The 23,304-nt window shown below is 34.0% G+C and overlaps 2 protein-coding genes across 15 annotated transcripts in view; both read left to right on the top strand.

The window, feature by feature from the left end:
* The window catches only part of LOC141449342 (H(+)/Cl(-) exchange transporter 7-like), a 131,088-nt gene extending 119,524 nt beyond the window's left edge, over positions 1-11,564 (top strand). For 4 of the 13 annotated variants that reach the window (XM_074118693.1, XM_074118691.1, XM_074118692.1 and 1 more), the window contains one exon: positions 502-1,094. In XM_074118693.1, the coding sequence (XP_073974794.1) occupies positions 502-705 (204 nt within the window). In that variant the 3' untranslated portion in view covers positions 706-1,094. Of the gene's footprint in view, positions 1-501; positions 1,175-4,021; positions 4,128-4,301; positions 4,383-5,325; positions 5,504-5,699; positions 5,915-9,184; positions 9,273-11,227; positions 11,285-11,357 lie in introns of those variants that run through there. The other 9 variants (XR_012455467.1, XR_012455465.1, XM_074118688.1 and 6 more) reach the window with 6 other exon arrangements.
* Positions 11,565-12,009: 445 nt separating this feature from the next.
* Positions 12,010-23,304, top strand: part of LOC141449344 (H(+)/Cl(-) exchange transporter 7-like) — a 40,057-nt gene continuing 28,762 nt past the window's right edge. Inside the window, exons 1-3 of one of the 2 annotated variants that reach the window (XM_074118702.1) lie at positions 12,010-13,391; positions 17,660-17,831; positions 21,623-21,753. In XM_074118702.1, the coding sequence (XP_073974803.1) occupies positions 17,672-17,831; positions 21,623-21,753 (291 nt within the window). In that variant the 5' untranslated portion in view covers positions 12,010-13,391; positions 17,660-17,671. Of the gene's footprint in view, positions 13,392-17,659; positions 17,832-21,622; positions 21,834-23,304 lie in introns of those variants that run through there. The other variant, XM_074118703.1, reaches the window with a different exon arrangement.

The following is a 23,304-nucleotide window of genomic DNA, read 5'->3' as shown; positions in this document are numbered from 1 at the left end:
GGAGGATTTGCCCTATATTTTAAAGAAAATTTGGGAATTTTATCTTTTATAGAAAAAGAGAAAAAAATTGTCAAAGTTGGGTGTTTTTAAACCTAACGCTTTTTCGTGCAGTTTTTGATGATCAACCCTTATACAACTGTCCTACCGGACAGTTTTAATGAGATTCAAACGAATAAGTTAATTTCTTATACAGATTATGGTACCGCCGACTTACAGCATAATGAGTTATTAACGAAAATATTCTGCTTTTAAGATAAGTTTTTTAATTTAAATGTTTTATTAAAATTATAAATTAAATGTTGTTACACAATGTTTTAAACTTGCAGCCCTTAGGTCTTATTTAAACCATATAATAACAACGATAAAACAAAACAAAATATCCTAGATTCGTGGTTTTAAGAAGCTTTTAATATTGAATAAAAGGTTTTAATATTGAATAAAATAAGAAATTTTGGTGATTGATTTTTACACCTTTTTTTTTGTTTAATACGTTACCTCTAGTTTCAATTTATATGGCATTGGTTGAGGTCGTCATCGCTATACGAAGAAATATCAAATTCTCGAAGATTAAAGACAGAAATTTTTTTTTTTATTTCCAAATTATATAAAATCTACGAAGAAGAAAGTGCAGCTCAAGAAGAAATGATAAGGCAAGAATTGTGTAGTAATGATAGTTTTTTAATGAATTTTTTTCCAAACTTTTAATTATGTTTTTAATGTAATAAGTATTTAAATAATTTCTGAAAATGTTTAATTTAATTTTATATATTAATGTAGTAATTTAAAGATTAATTCTATGTTGATTAGTCAGGTTGTAAAAGTTGCCAATATTTTTTTTATATGCTGACTTAAAAAAAGGGGTATGTACATATTCCATACCATAACCCTTTTGTACCCCCACCCTACTAAGAAAACTCAGGTCAGAATTGTACTTAAGAATAAACAGTTCTTAACAAGGCTATGTTGTAGTGATAGGCAGAACGAGACCGCCTGTGGAGTCGAAGGATTTGAATCAGTTCCAGTGTTGGAATCGGTTCACTGATTCCAGTTTCTGTACTAACCCTATGCAGTATTACAAATGTAGCGCAATTTATTAAGGTATATCATTAAATGTTAGCTTTCCCAGTTAATAACAAAAATATATTTCTTTAACTCACATTATAAGTACTTACTATTCCTAATTTCCAATTGCTCTGATAAATATAAAATTAACAATGAAACACATATATTAACACAAAAATAGGCTAGTGAAATATAAAAATTAAATGCATTGCAGTTTTGTCATTAGCTTGACCACTGGAAGACTGGAGTTAACTTGCTTCAAGAGGATACAAGGCGGAGATGGGTAGGAAATTATTCCCATAAATTAATTAAAATAGGTGGTTAATTAAAAATAGGCTATCAATAAAAAATTGTAAATTAATTAAAAGTCTAACAATAATTTTCTAAGTTGGCTTTTTGTCATAAAGAAATAAATATTATTCAATTTATTAATGTCATTCTCAGTTGACAGTAGATCCAGAAAATTTTCTCTTTCTGAACGTTGTCCGACTACGTATTTCTCGATATATGTGTTCCTGAAAGAGGAAAGAATTGGGCAAGATAATAAAGTATGTATTAAACTATTCCTGCAAAGAGGGCATTCGGATTCCTCATAAAAAGTTATTGAAATTTCTATGATATACCCGGGCGCGACGTTTCCCAGACAACATTAGCTGAGCCAATATTCTAATTTTATTGATATGAATTTTGCTACTAAGGTAACTTTGGAAGGTTCCGAAGGAGCAGATATCCCAGTAAAAAATATTGAAACTACTACTAATAGCAGAATCAATGTTTTTAGAAATCAAATGGTTTAAATATTTTTGCACTAAACTATTATAATTTTCTTTGATAAGATAGGGGTCTTGGGCAATCCAAATTTCCTCTGAACCGATAATGGGAACATATTTTCTTAACTCCAGCACCCAATTAAAGGGCAAGTTAAATGTGTCTGCGAGTTCAACAAGGCGATTCTAACATATTGTAACGAAGTTGACCTGGGCGGAGAAGAAAGGCCTAGATTGTTCTAGAGGTTGAACGACCAAAGTCAGTAACAGGCCGCCACTGCATAAACAAAAGGGGCGGTATCTACTTGTGGCAGAAAAGAAAGGCCTAGATTGTTCTAGGGGTTAAGCGACTAAAGCCGGTAACAGGCCACCACTGTGTAGACAAAAGGGCCGGTCTTTATTGAACTAGAAAGGAAAGGGCTAGATTGTTCAAGGAGTTAGTGACCTGTGTAAAAGCCAGCTAAGAGAAAGGCCTCAGTTGGGGTGGTGGCATATGTGTTTCCCAGCCTGTGATTGACAGGTGAGAGTGAGACAGACGGAGTTGGAGAGAGACAGAGAATGGGAGGAGGCGGCCCACAGCTGTGGTGGTGGCAGTATGTTTTCTCCAGCCAATGAACGTCAGGAGGGCGTGGAAACTTATGCTCAGAGAGTTGGAGGAGGGCAGTCCCAGTTGGAGGGAGGCACGCAGTTAAAAGGAGGCCGACACAGCTGGAGAAGTCAGTTTTCAATCTAGTTTTCAAGTCAGTGTCAATCAAGTTTTCAATTAAGTTTCAATTAAGTTTTTAAGCAAGTTTTAAGGAGTTATTAGAGTTTATAGTTATTAGTCAAGTTTATGAGTTAGTCTTGGAGAGTCAGTGTTGCGGAGTGCTTCAGTGGTAGCTAGTTGGGCAATTAGTCAGTTGATGAGTAGAGCTGTGTTAGTGCAGCTGAGACTAGTGCAATTCGGTGCAGTGCGGACCAGTGGTCAGTCGGGGAACAGTTTTGTGGCGTTACGAAGTGAGTAAGTAACAGTAAACTGTTGTGACTGTTGTAAATGGTGACTGTAATGAATAGCGTTAGTTGCTTGTAAATGTTAATGTGAGTAATGTTAACGTGTTAATAAATCAGGTTATTACTTACAACTTTAGCGAGTTTTATTAGTTAATCAAACCCACATATTTAATAACTAGTGGCAGGCATTAGTTGTGAAAGTAAAGTTATTTTTTTTTTGGGAAAAACTTTACAATATCTTAGGTAAGTGATCCTCTGGCATATTCAGTATGGAGATCCACCAGTTCACCATTCTTTTAAAGAGCTTATACTTCATGTGAACTTGACCTGTCTCTAATCTTACAAGATAGTTGGGGGTGTTGATTGGAAAATGGGGAAGAGTTTTATAAAAAGATAATTGCCCCTTTTCTATTAGATCCGCGTATGGGGTCCTATATTTCGGACAGGTACAGGAGAAGAAATGAATATTATTATTATTTTTTTTTTCAGCGCATCAACAGCTGAGGTTATTAGCGCTCGGAGCTTTTTTCAGTGCACTGCCGGCCTCCGGACAGTGTTCTCTCGTTACAGACAACACTGTCCATCACCGGACAGTGAGCTGTAAGAAGCTCCTAGGAAGAGAAAATCTAAGGGTCAGCTGCTGGATTCGAACCCGGGACCTCCGCGTGGGAGTCCAGTATGCTAACCTCATAGCTAATCCCTTCCCTGAATATTATTATTATTATTATTTAAGAATTATTGACAGTTTTCTAAAAAATCTTGGAACTTATTTTATCCTCCAAGCATAAGTAATATTTTAGGCTCGCCAGGTTTTGTATTTTGGTGTTGATTGATTTTACAAGTTGAAATATTTCAGTAAACTTCTATATAATAGCTTCGTTAGTTGAAAGATGTATTTCAGTGTAACATCTAAGTAACTTCAGTATTAATTATTTTCATTTTAATTTGCCTTAATTTTTTTGGGCGGGGCGGAATCACTTTTTTTTCTGTAAAAATAGGGGTTTGAATCAACTCGTTCCACCATCGCACCACACAGGATAATGTACCGAATAGGAGTTAATGGATTGTGTTAATGGATGGGGAGACTAAGAGCCACTTAGAGTTTTCAGTATGTTTAATTGGTTAATTTAATTTAATTTAATTGGCGCACGGAGCTTTATTCAGTGTACTACCGTTCTCCGGACGGCGTTCTCTGTTTACAGATTGTAAGAAGCCTGTTAGCTGTAAGAAGCTCCCAGCTCCTAGCTTCACTTAGCTTAGAAGAGAAAGGTCGGTAGCTGGGGTTTCGAACCCGGGATCTCCGTACAGGTAACCAACAAGTTAACCACTTAGCTAGTTTTAATTATTTTTTTGGCTTGAGCCTTTTAGCTTGGTATTTATTTAGAAAAGGCAGTGTTGCATTATTTTAATAATTAGGTATAAAACAGTAAAGTGAGCGACAAAGATGTTCAATGACCAAAACAGAAATCTCAATATTTTCAGCAGGCATTATTCACTACTGCATACGCTCTAATGACCACATTGGGATTGAGGCACATAGCGGCTGTAAATACTTCAAATGAGGTAGGTCCATAACTTGGATTACTATAACTATTAAAACTGTAGTTAATTATCAAAACTCCTCAAGTAAACGTTCTTTTTAAAAAATCAACTTTGGCAATTAATCCTCTTACGTTGTGTAAAAAAAAAATTCCCAAATTTTCCTTAAAATAAAGTGAATATTTTTTAAAAATAACCTTGTTTATAAGAGTAAATTTTTCGCAGCTCACAGATCTTTTGAGTAAAAGGTGGCGAAAAAGACAATTACCTAATGAAAAAATGTTTCAGTAGAAATATTTAATCTTAAATATGAGATTATATTGGCCTTACATTATTCAATTATTTTAAATTCTAAATCTGCGCATGTGCGAATTTGATAAAGTATTTCTAATTATTTCATAGGTCAATAACAAGAAAAGACATGGCTGTACACAAATGTGATATGACATGTTGTACAGTTGAATCTAAAGTTGTTCCATTTGTAGAGCATTTGTGAAGAAGGGGCAGGCAGCCATTTTGTTAGAAGATTTTAGGGACAAATAAATATATATTAAAATAATAAAAAAAGGGTATAAAATAAGTATAAGTAAAGAGTAAAAGTATGTAGATATTGGCATGATGGAGGAGAGTGCCCGGCAATCTTCCTTTTAAGCTTTGTTTTGCGACAATCTGCTGCTTACCTGCTTCAAATTATTCTCCACAATCTGGAGCCATCCTGGTTGAGACCTTCCATGCGGTTTTTCTCTTTTTTAAAGCTTTTTCGATCCGCGTGTCATCCCTCACGATGTTAGTGCCCAGTGGAACCTATTTATCTTTTAATAAATTTTCACTCCTTTGAAATGGCTTTGCAAGGTCGCTATTCTTCTTTCACGATATGCCAATATTTTGAAGTTAACCTTTAGTTCATAAATCCATACATACATCTTTCTATCCCAATAATATGGTATCGTTTCGTCTTTTGTTTAAGATCCCGATCTCGGCAACTCTTACTAACGTTTGAAGATCTTTACTAGTATGGTTCTTCCAATGATGTTCGGTAGGACAATGGTAAACGAAGACAGTGGATGTGGTCAGAGCATTTATGGCACAAAGGTTTGCTTCCTGAGGGTGAGGGGAGAACACGCTCTACAACCTTGGAGGTTCGTGTAAGTTTACCACCACTCATTTGCTACATCCAATGTGTTCAAACACATCCATTGCGCCGTCAGCAACACGGTTGGCTGCTGAAGGTTGAAACGCCCAACTGCTACAGATACGGATTATGCCAATAGATGTTTAGGATCCTATTTTAGATCAGCTCTTCGATATTTGCTCCTAAATACTGTTTATTATGCTTTTCAGAATTCTGGACAGAGGAACTTAACAACATTATGTGCATACACAATGGTGGCCAAGACAAAATAAGGAGTAACAGCGAATATTCTGTCACATCCAAGAAGGCTAGCGGTCTTTTAGAGAGATTGAAATCAGAAGAGGAAGGATTAATTCCAGAGGACTATCTTCTCGCTCAGGCAGACAACCTCACAGACTATCAAGGCTTATGAAGTCTGCTCCAGGTTAGTTCAAGACTGCGTGTAACCATGGACGAACATTGGTAATATATTCTTTCTAGTCTAGGTAATAAATTAGAAGTAAGACGATGAGAACGCTTGGACAGGGAGGAATCCTGAGGAACTTTAATGGGAACCTCACTTTTTTGGTATTTGAAAAATCTCATTTAAATATAGGCATCAATCAATGGCTGCCATGTTGCATGAGTGGGGGTTGAAAACCCCAGGCTAGAGCAGATTTATTTTATTGAGCTTTTTGATAGCTATTATTCCAACAAAGTTGAGCGGTCATTAAATTTACGTATACCTTCTGATAGGCCACTTCAGGCTGAGCTAACACGCCTCACATTGGTCTGGCGAAGGATATTCCGTAAATTTTGTCAGGGAAAGGAAACAGGTCACATAATCAGTTCTTAGCGCTTGCGTGGATTAGAGTTCGGGGGTAAAAACTCTTGCATAGTTTGCCCAGATATCCGATAGAATTCCTAATCTAATCGGAAAGAGAAGACTGGGAGACTCGTAACTAGTGGGTGCTATGGTGGATTCTGTATGTCGCGTGGACTCTTGACCAATTACCATGGATCAAGAAGTTGTTGCCCAATTACAACTTATTCAACATTAAAGTGCATTTTTATTATCACAATCTGTAATAATTTAAATATGAAAAAACAAATCCAGTTCAGTTGACGTCATAACCAACGAAAACTGATCATTACAATAACAAAAAATAAAATATGAAATTAATGTAAAAATACTTTACTTAAATAAGCCGGTTATTCTTGGAAATCCGCTTGGAATTAAATTAATATAAGATCACAGTCAAGAAATTTTGAATTCTGTTTCAGTAAAATGAAAAATAGAGAATGACTCTAGTTGTTACTAAATAAAATACATTGCTCAACGAAAATATGTAAATTTGTTCATTAATCGAGCCGCCTTCTGCACTAATTGATTAATTCCACTTTTTGAAATATCTTGAATCTAAGTGTTAAAGGGCTTGGTTCAATCATAGATTTTTATATAATAATTTCTCAAATAACGAAGATTGACCGCATTAAACAACAAAATCTTTTTAGCCATTGAATAATAAATAATTTATTTCAGAAGACATTCTATTTACTTCGTGCTATAGTGTAGATCGTTGCAATAATTCAACTCAAATTCAGTAGCAGGAGCTGAATGATAGCGTTATAAATTTACATTATAAACGAAATTTTAAAAATTATGTACATTATTTCATCACATTTCTCCAATTTTTGTTTTATGGAGTTAACCGATTGTGCAGTGAACGACTCAATTATAGGTCTAAGAATTTTTCCATTCACCAATTAAAACATTTGTATAAGTATAAATAACGCAGGTGCACGAAATTTTACTAACTCTTCAAAAAAAATTGTATTCAATTGATTTGTTTAACATTGAAATGTTTAAGTTTTGTATTGGACTTCGGGTTTGTCTTTAGATACAACTTTAGATTGATTTCGCTGATGGCTAAACCATATAACGACTTGAAAAGAAATAAAACTATAACTCTCTATTTAAATTTATGTTGCTAACTTTCGCAACATGAGAAAAGTTCACTGATTCAGAGACAGGCCAACCTGTATACTTAGCTCTGTAGCAATTAAATTCTTTACAAACTTCTTGCAAAAACGATCGCTAGCCTTCTTTTTTGAGACTTATTGCAGAAAATACAATTTATAAGAGCAAGTCAAATCTAAGTCCACATTTATACCTAATTATTAACCTTACGCGAAGAAAGGCCTGATTGTAAAGACTTCCTAAAGTTTTAATCCATGTAGCCTCCAACGAAAACTATGAAGTTAGTTCCATAGAAGGATTTACAGAGACAAAGTCCACTAATGTTACGCCACATTTGTTTATGCCAACCTCTCTTTTGGGCTTCGGAATTTGAATACCCTTAAGAGAAGATAGGATAAACAGACTATCTTTGTATCCTCTATTGTTTTCGGAACCAATTTTGGCTCTTAACGAGAGCTATATCCTAACTGTTACACGAGTTAGAGATCTGTGTAAAGAAATAGTGTGGCAAAATTTATTAACGAAATGCCTCTGTATCTATTGTTATAAATTACGCTAAGATTTTATCTTCATTCAATATTTTCCCCAAACATTTCGTAAATAAGTTTTGAATGGATTTTAGACATCTATCTGAAATTCTGCAGTCAGTCCATCTGGTCCATAGCCAATATAAATAGCCAATCTAATTTCATCTAACGTAAGACTGGGATCAAAAATATAGATAAGTAAATTATTTGCTTTAAAACAACTAATAGTCTTATGTATATACATATACATATATATATACATATGTATTTTTTTTTTGTCCGCGATTATTGGTTATTTTTCGTGTACTACCAACCACCAACTCGCGTACTACAGGTTGGGAAACGCTGACATTACTTATATCAATTACTAATGCTCCAATCAAATCTCATTCTTCTCACACATGTATATCATTACATTTTATGTAGTTGTAAATTTCGGTGTATATGTTCCCATCGTCTTGAGATAATATTCTGTGCAAATTGGAGGGTTGGGGACATCCCGACCTAAGGACTGCCTCCCACAAAAGGTCCCTCCCCTTACCATGTTTACTGCAGTCTAATATTAAGTGATTACTGTCAGCCATGGTATCTGCTGAGCATGAACAGTTTGGGTTGATCTCTTTGCCAATTCTAGCTAGATGTTGTGGTGAATAATTATGGTTAAATCTTAACCATAATTTGCACACAAATCAAAGAAAGATTTGCACACATTTCTCTTAAAAAACTCCCGTCTGTTATACCCTACAACACAGCCAATATTTGTTAGGAAATTCCACTTTCAACCACTCAACATTAAATAAATACCTCAGGGTAGAACAAAGCTGTGTATTGTACTAACGCTGGAACTAAATTGTAGTTTTTAAAGTAAATGCCAAATAACATAAAAATTAATTAAATATCGCTGGCATCTGGGTAATGCATGTTACTTATATGCAGCTTCATTGAGATGAAAAAAATTGTAATAAAATAAATAAATAATCTCTATTTAGCAGAGATACTGATCAGAAAATTAGACTTGCAACGAGCTACTGCATTGACTATGATATCACCTACTGTTTGTGCTGCGCTGCTTTGTTACATTAAGAGAATAATCATAATCTGTGTTTTTCTCTTTTCTTGGGTTAATGTAATTTCAATTGTATTTTATTTATTAATAATTATTATTCATTAGCACTTTCTTTTTGGCAACCTCCACTCTCATTTCTAGCGATTGCATCTATAAACCAGAAAATACGTATTTAGAGACCTCCAGACGCCAACGTCCTCAGATGTTGATGGGCCTTAAATAAAATACGGTAATGAATTTTATTTTTACTGACTGATTACTGCAAATAAATTGCAATAAATTTAACTATCCTTCTCAACCATATGATGAAATTAACTCAATATGTGTAAACAAGAAATTTATATCATTCAAGCTCGATACGAGATAAGTATTTGCCCACTTTTGTTTTTATAAAGTTTTCCAATATGCATCGATTTACCCGGTTTTGCCCGTTTTCAATTCCCCAAATTTCACCATGTTATAAAAGATATTCTTCACACATAAGAAGAGAGGTAAGTTGGTAACATATTTTACTGTTACATATTCATTATGTGCCTGACAGAAAATCAGAATTTAAAATATGTAACTCAAAACGCTAGAATCTCACTCCTGCGATCAGTGGCGGACCATGGTATTAAACAAGAAGGAAGGCTCAAAGAAAGATAGTAAATGTTGAAGGAAAACGGCCTCATTATTTTGTTGCACCCTCCTGCTATTAGAGGCAGTAAATTTCTCAGATACACCGCTCTCGCTAAAAATCAAGAATGATACGTTCTCTTTACTGTCGACAATCTCTACGCATCCAGTTCTCGTTGTTCATTGAATTGTTCTTACACAATTCAATCTCTTTTAATCTCTCCACAATACAACAAAAATCTTTTAGTCTGCTCGTCCGTACATTATTTTAATTCACAGTCCTAATTATTTGAACGACGATAATGATACTTTGTATATGACGAAAACTCAGGCGGGTCTTTGCACGTTTCAGCAAAGAAATTGCGTTTTGTTTCTCCAACCTTCAATTGAAGCGTGGATGAAACGTGGGAGCGTTGGTTAACGATATAACGATAAATTTGTTTTATCATCAAATAAAAGCAACCATCACATCATTTCAATGTGCCCTGTATGCAAGATTTCTTGACCTATGATTACGGTAAGAATATCTTGCCAGGGTGTTGGTCTTGTAGTCCAGATCGTGGCTTTGTAAGTGGGAGTTCCCCAGCTAGAATCCCGTGTATGACTATATTTTATTAAAAAAAGTATTGTATTAAGTATTATGAATGACTGCAAACGCGGGATTCGAACTGGGGATCTCCCACTTAGAAAGACACGCTCTTGACCACTAGACCAACACCTACCCTCCCTGGCAAGATATTTTTACCGCAATCATAGACCAAGAAGTCTTGCATACGGGTTACATTAAAAAGATGTGGTGGTTGCTTTTATTTGATGATAAAACAAATTTATCCTGATTCTCCCACAACAATTGCATTACACTACATTTTTTTAAATCTTCAATTTTTTTAAATTTTTTTTCTTAGCGACACAAATAACATTTTTTGCAGTGTATTTCTGGTGGAAAATTAATATTGAAAACCGATCACGAATAAAATAAAATTGTAACTGATCTTAAATATCTCGACAAATATTAGGGAAATTAAAACGAGGTCAACGCCATTTTTCACAATTTTTTATGTAGTTTTCATAATCATTGTCAACATTAGTGGTCCTTATGAAACGCCGATCAGGGTTTTGGCCGTAACTCCGCCAAAAATGAAGATACAGCATAGGTATTTAATAGTTTTTTTCGGATTTCCGCTTTCGTAAAAACTTATTAGCGATGGTGCGTTTTAAATGGATCACCCTGCGGTGATTATCTTCAAGAATTTGATCAGTTAGCGATTACTTTAACAACTTGAGGATAGCGAGTTGATAGGTTTTTCAGTATTCTGCCTAGTTACGAAAATATCCAATATTTCACCTATGGAAAGTGGAGGGCAAGTGATGCACCAAGGCCTTTCCTCTGGGCACCTAAGATTGTTGCTGGAAATTACCACTAGGTCTTGTCATTCTACTCACTTTTGAAATGTACTCTCATTAGTTTACAAACTAAAATACAAATGTTCAATCCTTTAATCGGGTTCGAGTGGATTTGAATTAATTATGTTTTAATTTGTAATAAATTATTAAAATTTTATTCAACAGAGCAAAATAATCGTACTAGAAGACAGCAAATATGAAAAAGTAGTGTCTACTTTTGAGGTAGGTTTAATTAAACAGATTATTAAACAATAATTATCAACTTGTCTGCTTAGTCACACTTAATTAATTTCAGTCATTAAATTATGATAAGATGCAAGACGAATTAACGAAAGAAGAGGAAATAAAATTTGGAGTTGCCATCAATTTAGCATTGATAATTCAGAGAAATATTGCGATTTGTTTCGTTGCTATTTTCGTGGCTTTATGTGTAACGATAATAAATATAGCAGAGCACAAATATTTAGACTTCAAAATTAGTTTTTTACTAACACGTATCCTTTGAATATCTTTAATATTGGTTGGTAGGATTATTTTAATTGCCATATTTAAAGAAAAGAAGAAGTGTACATCTGCAAGGTACATATGTATGAAGTAACAGCGTGCTATTTTTCTTATTTCTTGGAGAGAATGTCTTGAATTGCGATTAGTGTAGAAATTATAAAGAACATTTTCCATCACACATATACATTACAATTCATGCACTCATATTCAACCACCTTCATTAAAATATATGAAATAATCAATCAAAATATTGTTGCCAAGCCTGATTTTGTTACAAAAAGAAAAAGGATTAGTGGCCTCTGTGTTATCTCGCTAAAGAAAACACTACTACCCATTTTTGGTTCCCTGGGTTCCTGCAACATCTACATCTTGCGCCAATCTTTTGTATACTGCTAGCAGCAAAAGGCCGATTGAGGATGCTTCTAGTAAGTTCCACTATACCCCTAGGGGGGGGGGGGTGGAGTCTTACAGGGTTAGCCTTATATCGCTGCTATCCTCACGATTCCCCTATACCATATCGTGCCATTTCTACTTGGAACAGATACATATATTCAGTAGTACTAGTTTACGCAGAAATAAACTCCATCAAAGTAATTCAATCAGGAGGAAGATGATTTTTGTTCTTATATCGTAGATGTGAAGTGTCAATATATTTTATAAATTTGTCAATGTCTAAAATATACAAAAATGTAAGAACATAATCGAGAACAGTGTAAACTTAAAAAATATATAAATGAGCCTTTATATGATCAAAATATAAGAAAAAACTTACACAAAAAATGTGCTTTTGAATGTGTCATGTTGATAGGGGAACGTCAGTAAATGGTTTGTGTTGAGCCAAAATAGAGTCTTGGTGACCCATACATGAGTGGTAATGGGCGTGAATGTTCCCAAACTTTTTAACGCAGATTATTGGAAATTTCTGGTTTTGTAAAAACTTAAATTTGAGTATATGTTGGGAAGTGAGGTTTGGTTCGAGCTTTAGTAGAGATAATATCGTGTCTGTGTTTCACTAGTTGGAATTAACTATTGATTTTTAACATACAGTGACTTCTTACTATTTTAAATAATCTGGTGAATTTTGATAACTTTTCATCCAGCAGTTTTTCCACAATATTGAAGAAAAGTTTTGTTCAATTTGTTAGTGTTTTTTTAATCTATAATCTTTTCAACAAATAAATATAAACATAAACAGTTACTATGTCCAAAGCTAGTGGTGGTGGGTATATAACTGATATTGAGACTAAAGTCTCGGATGCACTCAACTGTATTCTTGATCGTGTTAAAGATTTTTCTGATTTGAGAACTGATAATCAAGAAATTCATAAAAATTGGAATAATTTTAAAAAATAAATTAATCTTCAGGGATTAAGAATGATTTAAATAAATTAAAAAATTAGCTGACAGCAGTAAATAAAGAAAATCGTTGTCTGAGACTGTATAAATAATTTGCCAGCCGCCTTGAACGAAAATAAGCAGGTTCTCAAATTCAATCTATGAACATACCTGTAGAATATTCGCAGAGGGCTAAATGAAATGTCCAAGGCGAGGACGAAATGTGGGAAAACAGTTTAGTCTAATTATGTTGTATTGAAAGGAGGGGAAATAAAATGTGGTGGACGCCACAGCCACCCAAAATACTTTCGCCAATGCCTTACAAAAAATAACAATTATTTATTGATAATACAATACTAATTGGCTAGACAACATACAATTGACAATTACACAATTTATCCTTCCTGGCGGAAGGAATGTTAATGCGAACAAATTAACAATTTTCTTGCCTGGCGACAAGGGAAATCTCTCCAAATGGGAGTACAAATAGGTACGTACAATGTTTGTCACTTACAGATTTAAGGCCTTTAAGATTGAAGGGGCAATTATATGCCGAGAAAACATAAATGACAATAATGTCAGAAGGGGAGTTATTTTCCACAGATACTTGTATTAATATGTTAACTCCAGGCAGACTACACTGGCTAGACCAAAAACACATTGACAATTTGTAAAAAACAAAACAAACTTTGCGCAATGACGCTATATAGACAAAAAATTACACTTGACATAAACCACACTTCTAACTTCCTTGTGAAGTCAAGGACAACTGCCTGCACTTGGTCACGTACGCAGTCCCTCTCTCCTTCCAGACCTCCAATGCAGCAAACCCTCCACTGCATCAACCTAAATTTCCCACAAGGGGGGCCGCACCTCCTTGCGAGGATCCAACAGTACCTAATAGTAACAATATCAGTAACACTGATGAGGACATTCTGACTATTTTAAAGAAAATCTTGTCCATCATAGGGTTCGGTTCCTCAGAAAATAAATGGAGGAATACTATCGTCTAAATAAAAATCGAAAACCTGGTAATTCACCTGTTCTTTAAATTTTATAAGAATTCTGACTAGCTTTTTCTCTTTGACGTAGAAGGTATGTAAAAAGCAACATTCTCCCTCATACCTCATACTCTGTGCTGAGTATGTTTGACGAAACAAATTCGAATGTTCAACTGTACATTTTTGAATATATGAGCCACAAATTTATAAATTATTTAGACAAGCAAAAGTTCTGCAGTGAATGGGGAAAGCCAAGTTTGGTTCAGGAAAAACAACATTTTAGTAAGAAAAGACGTACGTGGGTGTTCCGGCAGTCCTAATAAGATCAGAGAAAGATACTCAACAATGGCTAGGACATTCAGATGTAACCGTGTTGTCTGAGATTTTCACAGAAATAGATGGCGTACATGTTGGAATCATGAAGATCTGACATTCAAAGAAACGGAAAATTTAAAGATCCCCAAATGTTCAATAATTTATTTTTTTAAGCAGACATAAATAACCGTCAAATAAACAACCATGTAATACAAATTTTCTTTTTGGTTTCTGGAACATAAATGGATACAGTAATTTGTATAATTTAACTAGCAGTGAAATCACATCGTTGTTAAAATGTATATTCTTTGTCTCGGCGAGTCTTGGCTTCATTCACCTGATGCTCAAGTACTTCATTTTCTCAGCAGTTATGAGTCTCTAGCGCTGCTTCAAAGAAACTGCCATAAAGGTAGAGCTAGTGGAGGAGTGATGATCTGTGTTAAAAAGAAAATATCTCAATGGTTCAAATCTTGTTTTACATATCAGTGGTTCTTTTGTGTTCTTTTAAAGGGTAGAAATAATTATTTTTGTTCAGCCGTAGTGTATTGAAAACCAGATACAGAAAATGATAATATAATTATTTAAAAGGGAAGGGATTAGCTACGCGGTTAGCGTACTGGACTCCCACGCGGAGGTCCCGGGTTCGAATCCAGCTGCTGACCCTTAGATTTTCTCTTCCTAGGAGCTTCTTACAGCTCATTGTCCGGTGATGGACAGTGTTGTCTGTGTTGAGAGAACACTGTCCGGAGGCCGACAGTGCACTGAAAAAAGCTCTGGGCGCCAATAACCTAAGATGTTGACGCGCCTTAAATCATTGAAAAAAAAAAATTATTTAAAATTTTTCAACAGATTTGAATAATTTAATTTCTAATTAAGGCAATCATGACATAATTATAGGGGCGATTTTAATGCTAAAATTGGAAATTTAAATATGTTAGATGAAAATATTTTTGCTCTTTCTATTTGATCGTTATTAAAGCATTTCCCTTGCAAAAAAGTTGCTTACAAAAAAACAAAAAAAAAACTAAGATATCCGAATATGATCCGATATTCTACAAAACTGGATAAATCAGATGAGTACGTTCTCACAGTTGACAAATCCAAGCCAAACAAAAAGGTACTAATGCTCAGTTCTAAACACAAAAATGTCAAAATAGAAAAAAATGCTAAACGTATCCCTGAAACAGTGGCATTTTATAACAAAACCAAGTTTGGGGTGGATATTGTTGACCAAATTGCTAGGAAATATAGCGTGAAAGCAGGATGGCCCTTCACGTGTTTTACATTCAAATCTGATTTTGGAAGTCTGAAAAATGATTTGAAAATTTTAAACGTTAAAAGTGATAAATTAAGAAAAGAAAATTTGGTGTTTGATAAAAAAATTAATCTATTTTAATACTTTAATGCTTGATTATGAACAGTTTCGTTATGGTAATAGAGTCAGATTGACCAACATTCCTTACTCTGAAAATGAAAATCTCCTCTATATTCTATTGGCGAATTTATTGGTTGGTCTATTAATGAAAATGATTTGAAAATTTTAAACGTTAAAAGTGATAAATTAAGAAAAGAAAATTTGGTGTTTGATAAAAAAATTAATCTATTTTAATACTTTAATGCTTGATTATGAACAGTTTCGTTATGGTAATAGAGTCAGATTGGCCAACATTCCTTACTCTGAAAATGAAAATCTCCTCTATATTCTATTGGCGAATTTATTGGTTGGTCTATTAATGAAAATGATTTGAAAATTTTAAACGTTAAAAGTGATAAATTAAGAAAAGAAAATTTGGTGTTTGATAAAAAAATTAATCTATTTTAATACTTTAATGCTTGATTATGAACAGTTTCGTTATGGTAATAGAGTCAGATTGACCAACATTCCGCACTCTGAAAATGAAAATCTCCTCTATATTATTAAAGCTATTGGCGAATTTATTGGTTGCTCTATTAATGAAAATGATTTGGACTTTTTATATCGTTTGAAAAGGAAAAGTGCTATGCCAAATCCGCCTATTATCTTAAAATTTGTAAGAAGAGATCTGAAAAATAATTTTTTAAAATTATTTTGGGTGAAAAAAGAATTAATGAATACTGACATTTTGTCTGGTATAAATGAGACGACTTCAAAGCGATTTTATATTTCTGACGATATGGGTCCAGAAACGTTCAGATTATTCAGTAAAGTAAAGGAACTGCAGAAATCTGGTAAAGTAAAATACTGTTGGTCAAAAAATGGTAAAATATTAATTCGAAAAGAGGATGGTCTAAAAGTTGTGTTAATTAAGAGCGAAAGTGATCTGATAAAATATGGGCGTGAAGTTCCTGTTGACTTAGAAAATGGATCTTCCTTAGCAACTGAAGATGTTTTGACTTCTCAAGGGATCGACAGATCAGCCAAAAAGAGAAAACTTAAGAAATCGCAGTCTGGTTGAATTTTGGAGTTTCTGAAACCAAAGGTTCCTCCTTTAACGGCTACCAGTTGTGCTCAAGATTTATCTACTCCTCCTCCAAAATAGTAGATTTTCGAAACTTGGATTCATAATATTGCTGAGTTTAATCATTTTTTCTGAATGACTATTACTGTCACTACAAGGAAGCCTCAAAAGTTCATAAATTGGTGGTCTCGCTGTTTTTATTAAGAAAGATCTCACATCTCAATGTAAATTGTTAGTCTCAAATAGCTGATTCTTCTGTCTCTTACTCAATGTTCAACATACTCAGCTATCTGGTATCCACGGATTAAATTAATAATATATATCTTTTTGTTGTGAACAGCCTAAAATGTAAATTATACAATAGTAAATGATTTTTATTTTAAAGTTTTTGATATGTACAGATATATATTTTATTCTGTAATATATTATTTACTACTACGAGTATTATTGATATAAATTCATATATGTACGATTCGTATTTGTATTTTTAATGGGTGAATTCATTATTATTTGATGTTTATATAAAAAGTTTTTTTATTTTTCTTTCGTTTTGTTATTACTTATTATGCTTGTTGAGGGGATTTATTTTATTTTTTTTCCTTTATACTGATTTTAGGTAGAAGCTTTATATTCTTTTAATCATTATAATTTTCACTTTAGTTATTTTTAGTTTTGAATGCTTGTATTCTCTTTTTGTGTGTCTCTAAACACAACTCCTTGTTTACAAGTTGTAAACTTTTAAAAGCAATAAACACTATAATTATTATTAATACTTTATAATTACTACACTATAATTATTATTAATACTTTATAATTACTACACTATAATTATTATTAATACTTTATAATTACTACACTATAATTATTATTAATACTTTATAATTACTACACTATAATTATTATTAATACTATAATTATTATTATTATTAATAATTATTATTATATTTATGTACAAGTAAATACTTGAAACATTTTACACAAACTTAATTGTCTTTGTTATGAAGGAAGGTGCTATAATGCATATAGGAGTTATTTTGGGAGTATTGATATCGATGATGCGCATCCCATTTAAAAATGTCAGGTGCTTCAAATTACTACAAAACGATCGTGAAAGGAGAGATATGGCTTCTATGGGATTTGCAGCAGGAGTGTGCGCAGCGTTTATAGCTCCCGTTGGTTCGTAAGAGTTTTTCTACTAAATAATAACTTATAGGCAAGTGTTCTTTCTGAAGTTGTAAGGTAATGAAGAATCACAAAAAATTCGCCATGAAATGAGCGAGCGCAGTTTCAATAATTAGCTTCAAAGATTCACCCTTCTTTACCATATAACTGCCGAAAAGAATTTCTATTATTCTACATATCAGTAGGCCACCAACCTGATAAATCCTGACAAAACAAAAATATCTAAAATATGTTTCGAAAATACAATCGAAGTTTAAAAATGTTTTGCTAGTAGTTTTCGTACCCAAATTTCCTTTTCAACTTAAACATGAGTTTGAATATGAGTAAACGAAGGCTAAATGTTTACGAACTGTTCTAAGGCCGTGTGTTCGTACTCTTCAGTACTCCTGTTGTGGTGAAAAACTAAACTAATAATTTGTGAATACGAAGGCTAGCCTTTCCGAACATTTTTTAAAAGGCTTGTCGCCAATAGAGTAATCGCTTGGTAATTTAAAGCCAAATTCTACGTTGTTTTTCTAGTCGCTTTCGACCTTGCTATCTTAATTTTTTTGTTTGACTGGTGTTTAAATTTTGTTAGGTATTTGGTTCAAGTGTAAGAGATAGGTGGTCAAAAGTCTGGTTCCGTTGTTATTAGTGTGCCGACAATCCCAGTTAGTATACTTGCTGTTATATGTTCGCAGAAGCATGCTGTCTTGTGTGAATGGACGTTGGATACCTTCTTGTAGAAGTATCAATTTTGATCTCCGTTATAATAGTTGAAAAACCATTGTCGATTTTAACTTTATTATGGCGACTTCTTCGATATTTTTTTAGTACAGGTAGATGTAATTCATGATCTCCGACACTATTTTTATGCTGAGAGTGACGCCACCTGAAGCTACAGAGTCTCTCTGTCATTTCGATAACGTGCAACCTAGTACTGTAAATCGGCCCGTAGAAGTAAGGTGAGTTTTAGTGATGCAGGCTATGTTGTGACTAGTAAGAAAATTAGAGAAAGTTGAAATTTGTTCATCATATTGTTGCCAGTATGACAAATGCATATTGCCGCCTGGGAAGAGGATGATTTTATAGAGGAGTGGGAATAGGAATTTGCCATATCTAAGTTGAAACTTAAGAAAATCAGCCGGTCATGATGGAATTACCCCGTAGATGATAAAATTTATGGGAGCGGAAAGAGAGAAAGTCCTGTTACACATTATTAATCTGATATGGAAACAGAAAGTTATACCTCAAGATTGGGAAGTCTCCATTATAGTGCCCATCTTCAAGAATGGTGATAATCGGGAGTGCAGTAATCACAGAGGTATTTTGCTGACCAGCGTACCGAGTAAACTGTACTCGAGAATATTGGAAAACAGACTGAGAAGAGAGATTGGCTCCAATCTAGCTGGTGCTCAGTATGGGTTTAGAGCAGAAAGATCCACTCAGGACTTGATATTTACTGTCAGGTAAGCAAGTGAGAAGCTATTAGATAAAAGTAAAGCAAGTTATTGGTGCTTCGTTGACCTGGTAAAAGCCTTTGACTCGGTCCCAAGAAATGTAATTTGTAATTGTAAAGTATTGAGTGATAAGGGAATCAGTAGGGCACTGCAGATTGCTATACGAAGTATACACAAAAGAACAATAAACTATGTACGTAGTACGAACCTGGAATCTGAAGAGTTCGATACAACCCTAGGAGTGAAACAAGGTTGTATTCTAAGCCCCTTTCTTTTCATCCTTGTAATGGATGAAGTACGTAAGAAACAGTGAAAAGAGAATGAAAAAGCTATTCATTGGGTTTAGACATTTACAGAGAGTAGGAATTAGTATATTGGCATATGCGGATGATGTTTTGGTGGCAGCAGATTCTGAGAAGAACCTCCAGTTCAATATAAATATAATAACGGAAGAGTTGACAAAAAGGAAATTAGAAATGAATATAAAGAAGTCTAAGACAATGGTAATTGGTGATAACGGTAGGAGATTAGAAGTGAAAACCAAGGGAACTGTACTGGAGCAGGTGAAAAGCTTTAAATACCTGGGTGCCCATCTAAATGAGGAAGGATGGATGGAGGAGGAAATAAGAGAAAGAATAGGTGCGGCAGGAAGGTTCTTTCACGCAACCAGAAACACCTTCATTGGGAAAAAGGAAGTCTCCACGCAAGCGAAGGTCTCTGTTTACAAAACTGTATTTCTCCCTATTCTAACGTATTCAAGTGAGTCCTGGACCCTTACAACAAGATTGAAGAGCCAAATCAAAGCGATGGAGATGCGCTATTTGAGAAAAGTTATAGGGAAGACTAGAAGAGATAGAGTTAGAAATGCAACAGTAAGAAGAGACTTGGGTGTACAACCGGCCATAGAGAGAATTACAGCAAACCAACTCCGCTGGTATGGCCACGTAACAAGAATGATGGAGGACCGAGTGGCGAAAACTGTATATGAGGCCAGAGTGGAGGGAAGAAGACGTCGAGGCCGTCCTAGAAGAACATGGGAGGAGGAAGTGAGGGCTGGTCTGGCATCAAGAGGAATTGAATGGGAAAGAAGGAAGGAACTAGCCAGCGACAGAGCCGAATGGAAGAAACTATGCACGGTCCCTACACTGCTGACGCGGTAGAAGGGGAATAGATTATGATGATGGTGATAATGATGACTTCTTCGATATTTTTTTAGTACAGGTAGTTGTAATTCATGATCTCCGACACTATTTTTATGCTGAGAGGGACGCCACCTGAAGCTACAGAGTCTCTCTGTCATTTCGATAACGTGCAACCTAGTACTTTAAATCGGCCCGTAGAAGTAAGGTGAGTTTTAGTGATGCAGGCTATGTTATGACTAGTAAGAAAATTAGAGAAAGTTGAAATTTGTTCATCATATTGTTGCCAGTATGACAATGTATAAACATTGAGGTATAATACTCATACAGGCTGACTTTCTTCTGGGTTCCGTCGTGATTACGGAGCATTAGTGGCGGTAAGCTGTAATGAGTTTTTTCTTTGTCGGCATTTTCTCATAAATTGACTGTACAGATAGGTGATGGGATTGGGAAATTTTCTTATTTATCAGCCTGACCGAAAGTATATATTATGATGGATTGTTCCAATTCTTTCAATATTTATTTGACTTTGATTGAATACGTGGTACCTTTCATCATTGCAGATAATTTTTTTTTTCCGGTGAAATATTGTGTATTTGTATCAACATATAATAAATTTATTTTCTGGAGACCTTCGAGTTTTTTGAGTATTATTTTGATTTGTTTTTGCACAGCGGTGTTTAAAATGATGTTTCTATTGCACTTTTTTTACCGTCTGACTGTTGTCTATGCCGTGTAATTTTTGTTGCTTTACTTAATGTGCCATTTTTGCGCACCATCTGGTTCAATGTAAGATAGAGATGCGAATTTTTTATGGGTTAGTATTGGAGGTAGGTAAATACGAGTATAATAAGATGTTTTGGTGTTATTGTCTAATATTTTGTAATCGATCTGGATTTCTTCTTCACTTTACATTTAGTGGGCGTGTAAATTGATTTTTGAATTGAAGTCCAAAATATTGTTAATTTTTTGTTTTATATTAATTACTGGAGGATGAAGAAAATAAATATGTGAAGCAATCAAATAACCCCCGCATATATTTTTATATTTTTAGTTTTTCTTGCTATTCTTTGTTACAAATTATACAAAACGTTAAATGCCTTGTAGTACATTGACACTTTTAACTGATATTTTATCCGAAATGGATGATATAACCGTAGAGCGATTCGCTGAAAACCCAAGCATTTTTTTCATTCTGTTGTTGCAGGTGGAGTTGTTTTGGCATTAGAAGAAGGTATATCTTACGGTACTAAGGCATTAACAACAAATATCTTGTTTAGCTCAGTAATAACTTCTTTTACCAGTGCCACCATAAAGTTGATATTGATACGTCAGTGTGTTGGTAAATTGTTTTTGCTACCAATTTAACCCTCAACGCAACATATGGGAAGTTCGATAAAATGGTGACAATGAAACCAGTAAATATTTTTAGCCAGTTTACAAGCAATATGATCGGAGTTGTATTTCTTTTGGGCATCCTTGTTTTTTTTTTGGCACTAGAACACATAAAGCTGTTGTTATTCTAGAGGAAACTTGAAAAAAAAAAAATTCAAAACTATATTTCACAAAATATTTAGTTATTCAATTTTTTTAAGAAATAAATCCTAACATACTAACTCTAAGGTACGCTTCAAACATGATTTAGGGTATAAGATCACTTGCTTTCAGTCAATAAGCTTGAAAAACAAACAATAAAGAAAAGAAAGCCTGTGTTCAGCACAAAGTAAAGTAGACGACTGGACAAAACTTAAAACAATTATCCTGAATACCTACGTTTTTTTTTTTTTTTTGAAAAAATTATTTGTTGAAATAAAAATTGATGGATTACATCAGTTGGCTTGTTATTCAATGCCAAAACTTCTTCAAATCAGTCTTCCCGTCTTTGTGGCAACTCGTACAATTAAATAAAAAAAATTAATAGTACCGATTGGTATACAGATCTGATAGACCCACATAATTCTCTGCTTGACAAAACAAGCAGTGCCAGATGCAATTTACATTAAGCACATTTTCTTATTAGTATGTGTTGTTCTGCCAATAGATAGATCAGTTCAGGAATTCACTCAAGTCTGAGATATCCAAGTGCTGAGTTGAGGGTTAAACAATTGTTTTTCTTATCATTAAACATGAAGTATTGCGTTATTAAAAAAAAAAAACTATTTTAAATTTCTTTCCAGAGAAGAAATATTACAAAATGTTTAGTTTTTTTAAGCGCTCGTTAAGAAGGAGGCTGTTTTGTTTTGTTTAACTCACGAGTATTATATGGTTGTTTCAATTTGAAAATAATTTCCAGTCCAAAGTAGTTTACAAACTCAAGCTTGTACTTTGTAAACCTTTGGATTTCATCCTTCTTCAGAGCTTGGTGTATTCGATTGTTGTAAAGCAGCGTTTCCCAACCTGTGGTACGCGAGTTGCTGGTTGGTGGTGCTCGAAAAATAATAACGGCGGACATAAAAAATTAAATCATAAATATATCATAGAAACGTTTTGTCCTATAATTCATAAAAATTATTTCAATTAATCATATTATACAGTAAAGTTGTTAATATGTACAATAATAAGGTTGAAGACAAACTACTGAACGATGGCTAATTTGCACCTAACCGAAAGGCCAAGAAAAAATAAAAAGAATGAAACCTGTAAATACGTGTATCAAGTACAATGTATTACCAACATACGAAGTTAGAATTATTGTAGTTAATGGGGCGGGTGTTGGTATCGTGGTTATGAAGGGGTATTTGAAAGTGGGAGATACCCAGTTCGAATCCCTCGTGTAGCTACTTTTTGTTTTAAAAATGTGAATAGTAAAGTATGCTCTTCCGCCCCCAATCTCGAACCAAATATGGACGTTTTATTTAAGGTCTTTAACACATATCTCCGCTAAAAGTA

Source organism: Rhodnius prolixus, unplaced genomic scaffold, assembly GCF_049639745.1.
Source record: "Rhodnius prolixus isolate KJV_2025 unplaced genomic scaffold, Rpr scaffold_2, whole genome shotgun sequence".
NCBI lineage: Eukaryota > Metazoa > Arthropoda > Insecta > Hemiptera > Reduviidae > Rhodnius > Rhodnius prolixus.
The sequence above is the reverse complement of the archived record's forward strand: the minus strand, read 5'-3'. Positions and strand labels throughout refer to the sequence as shown.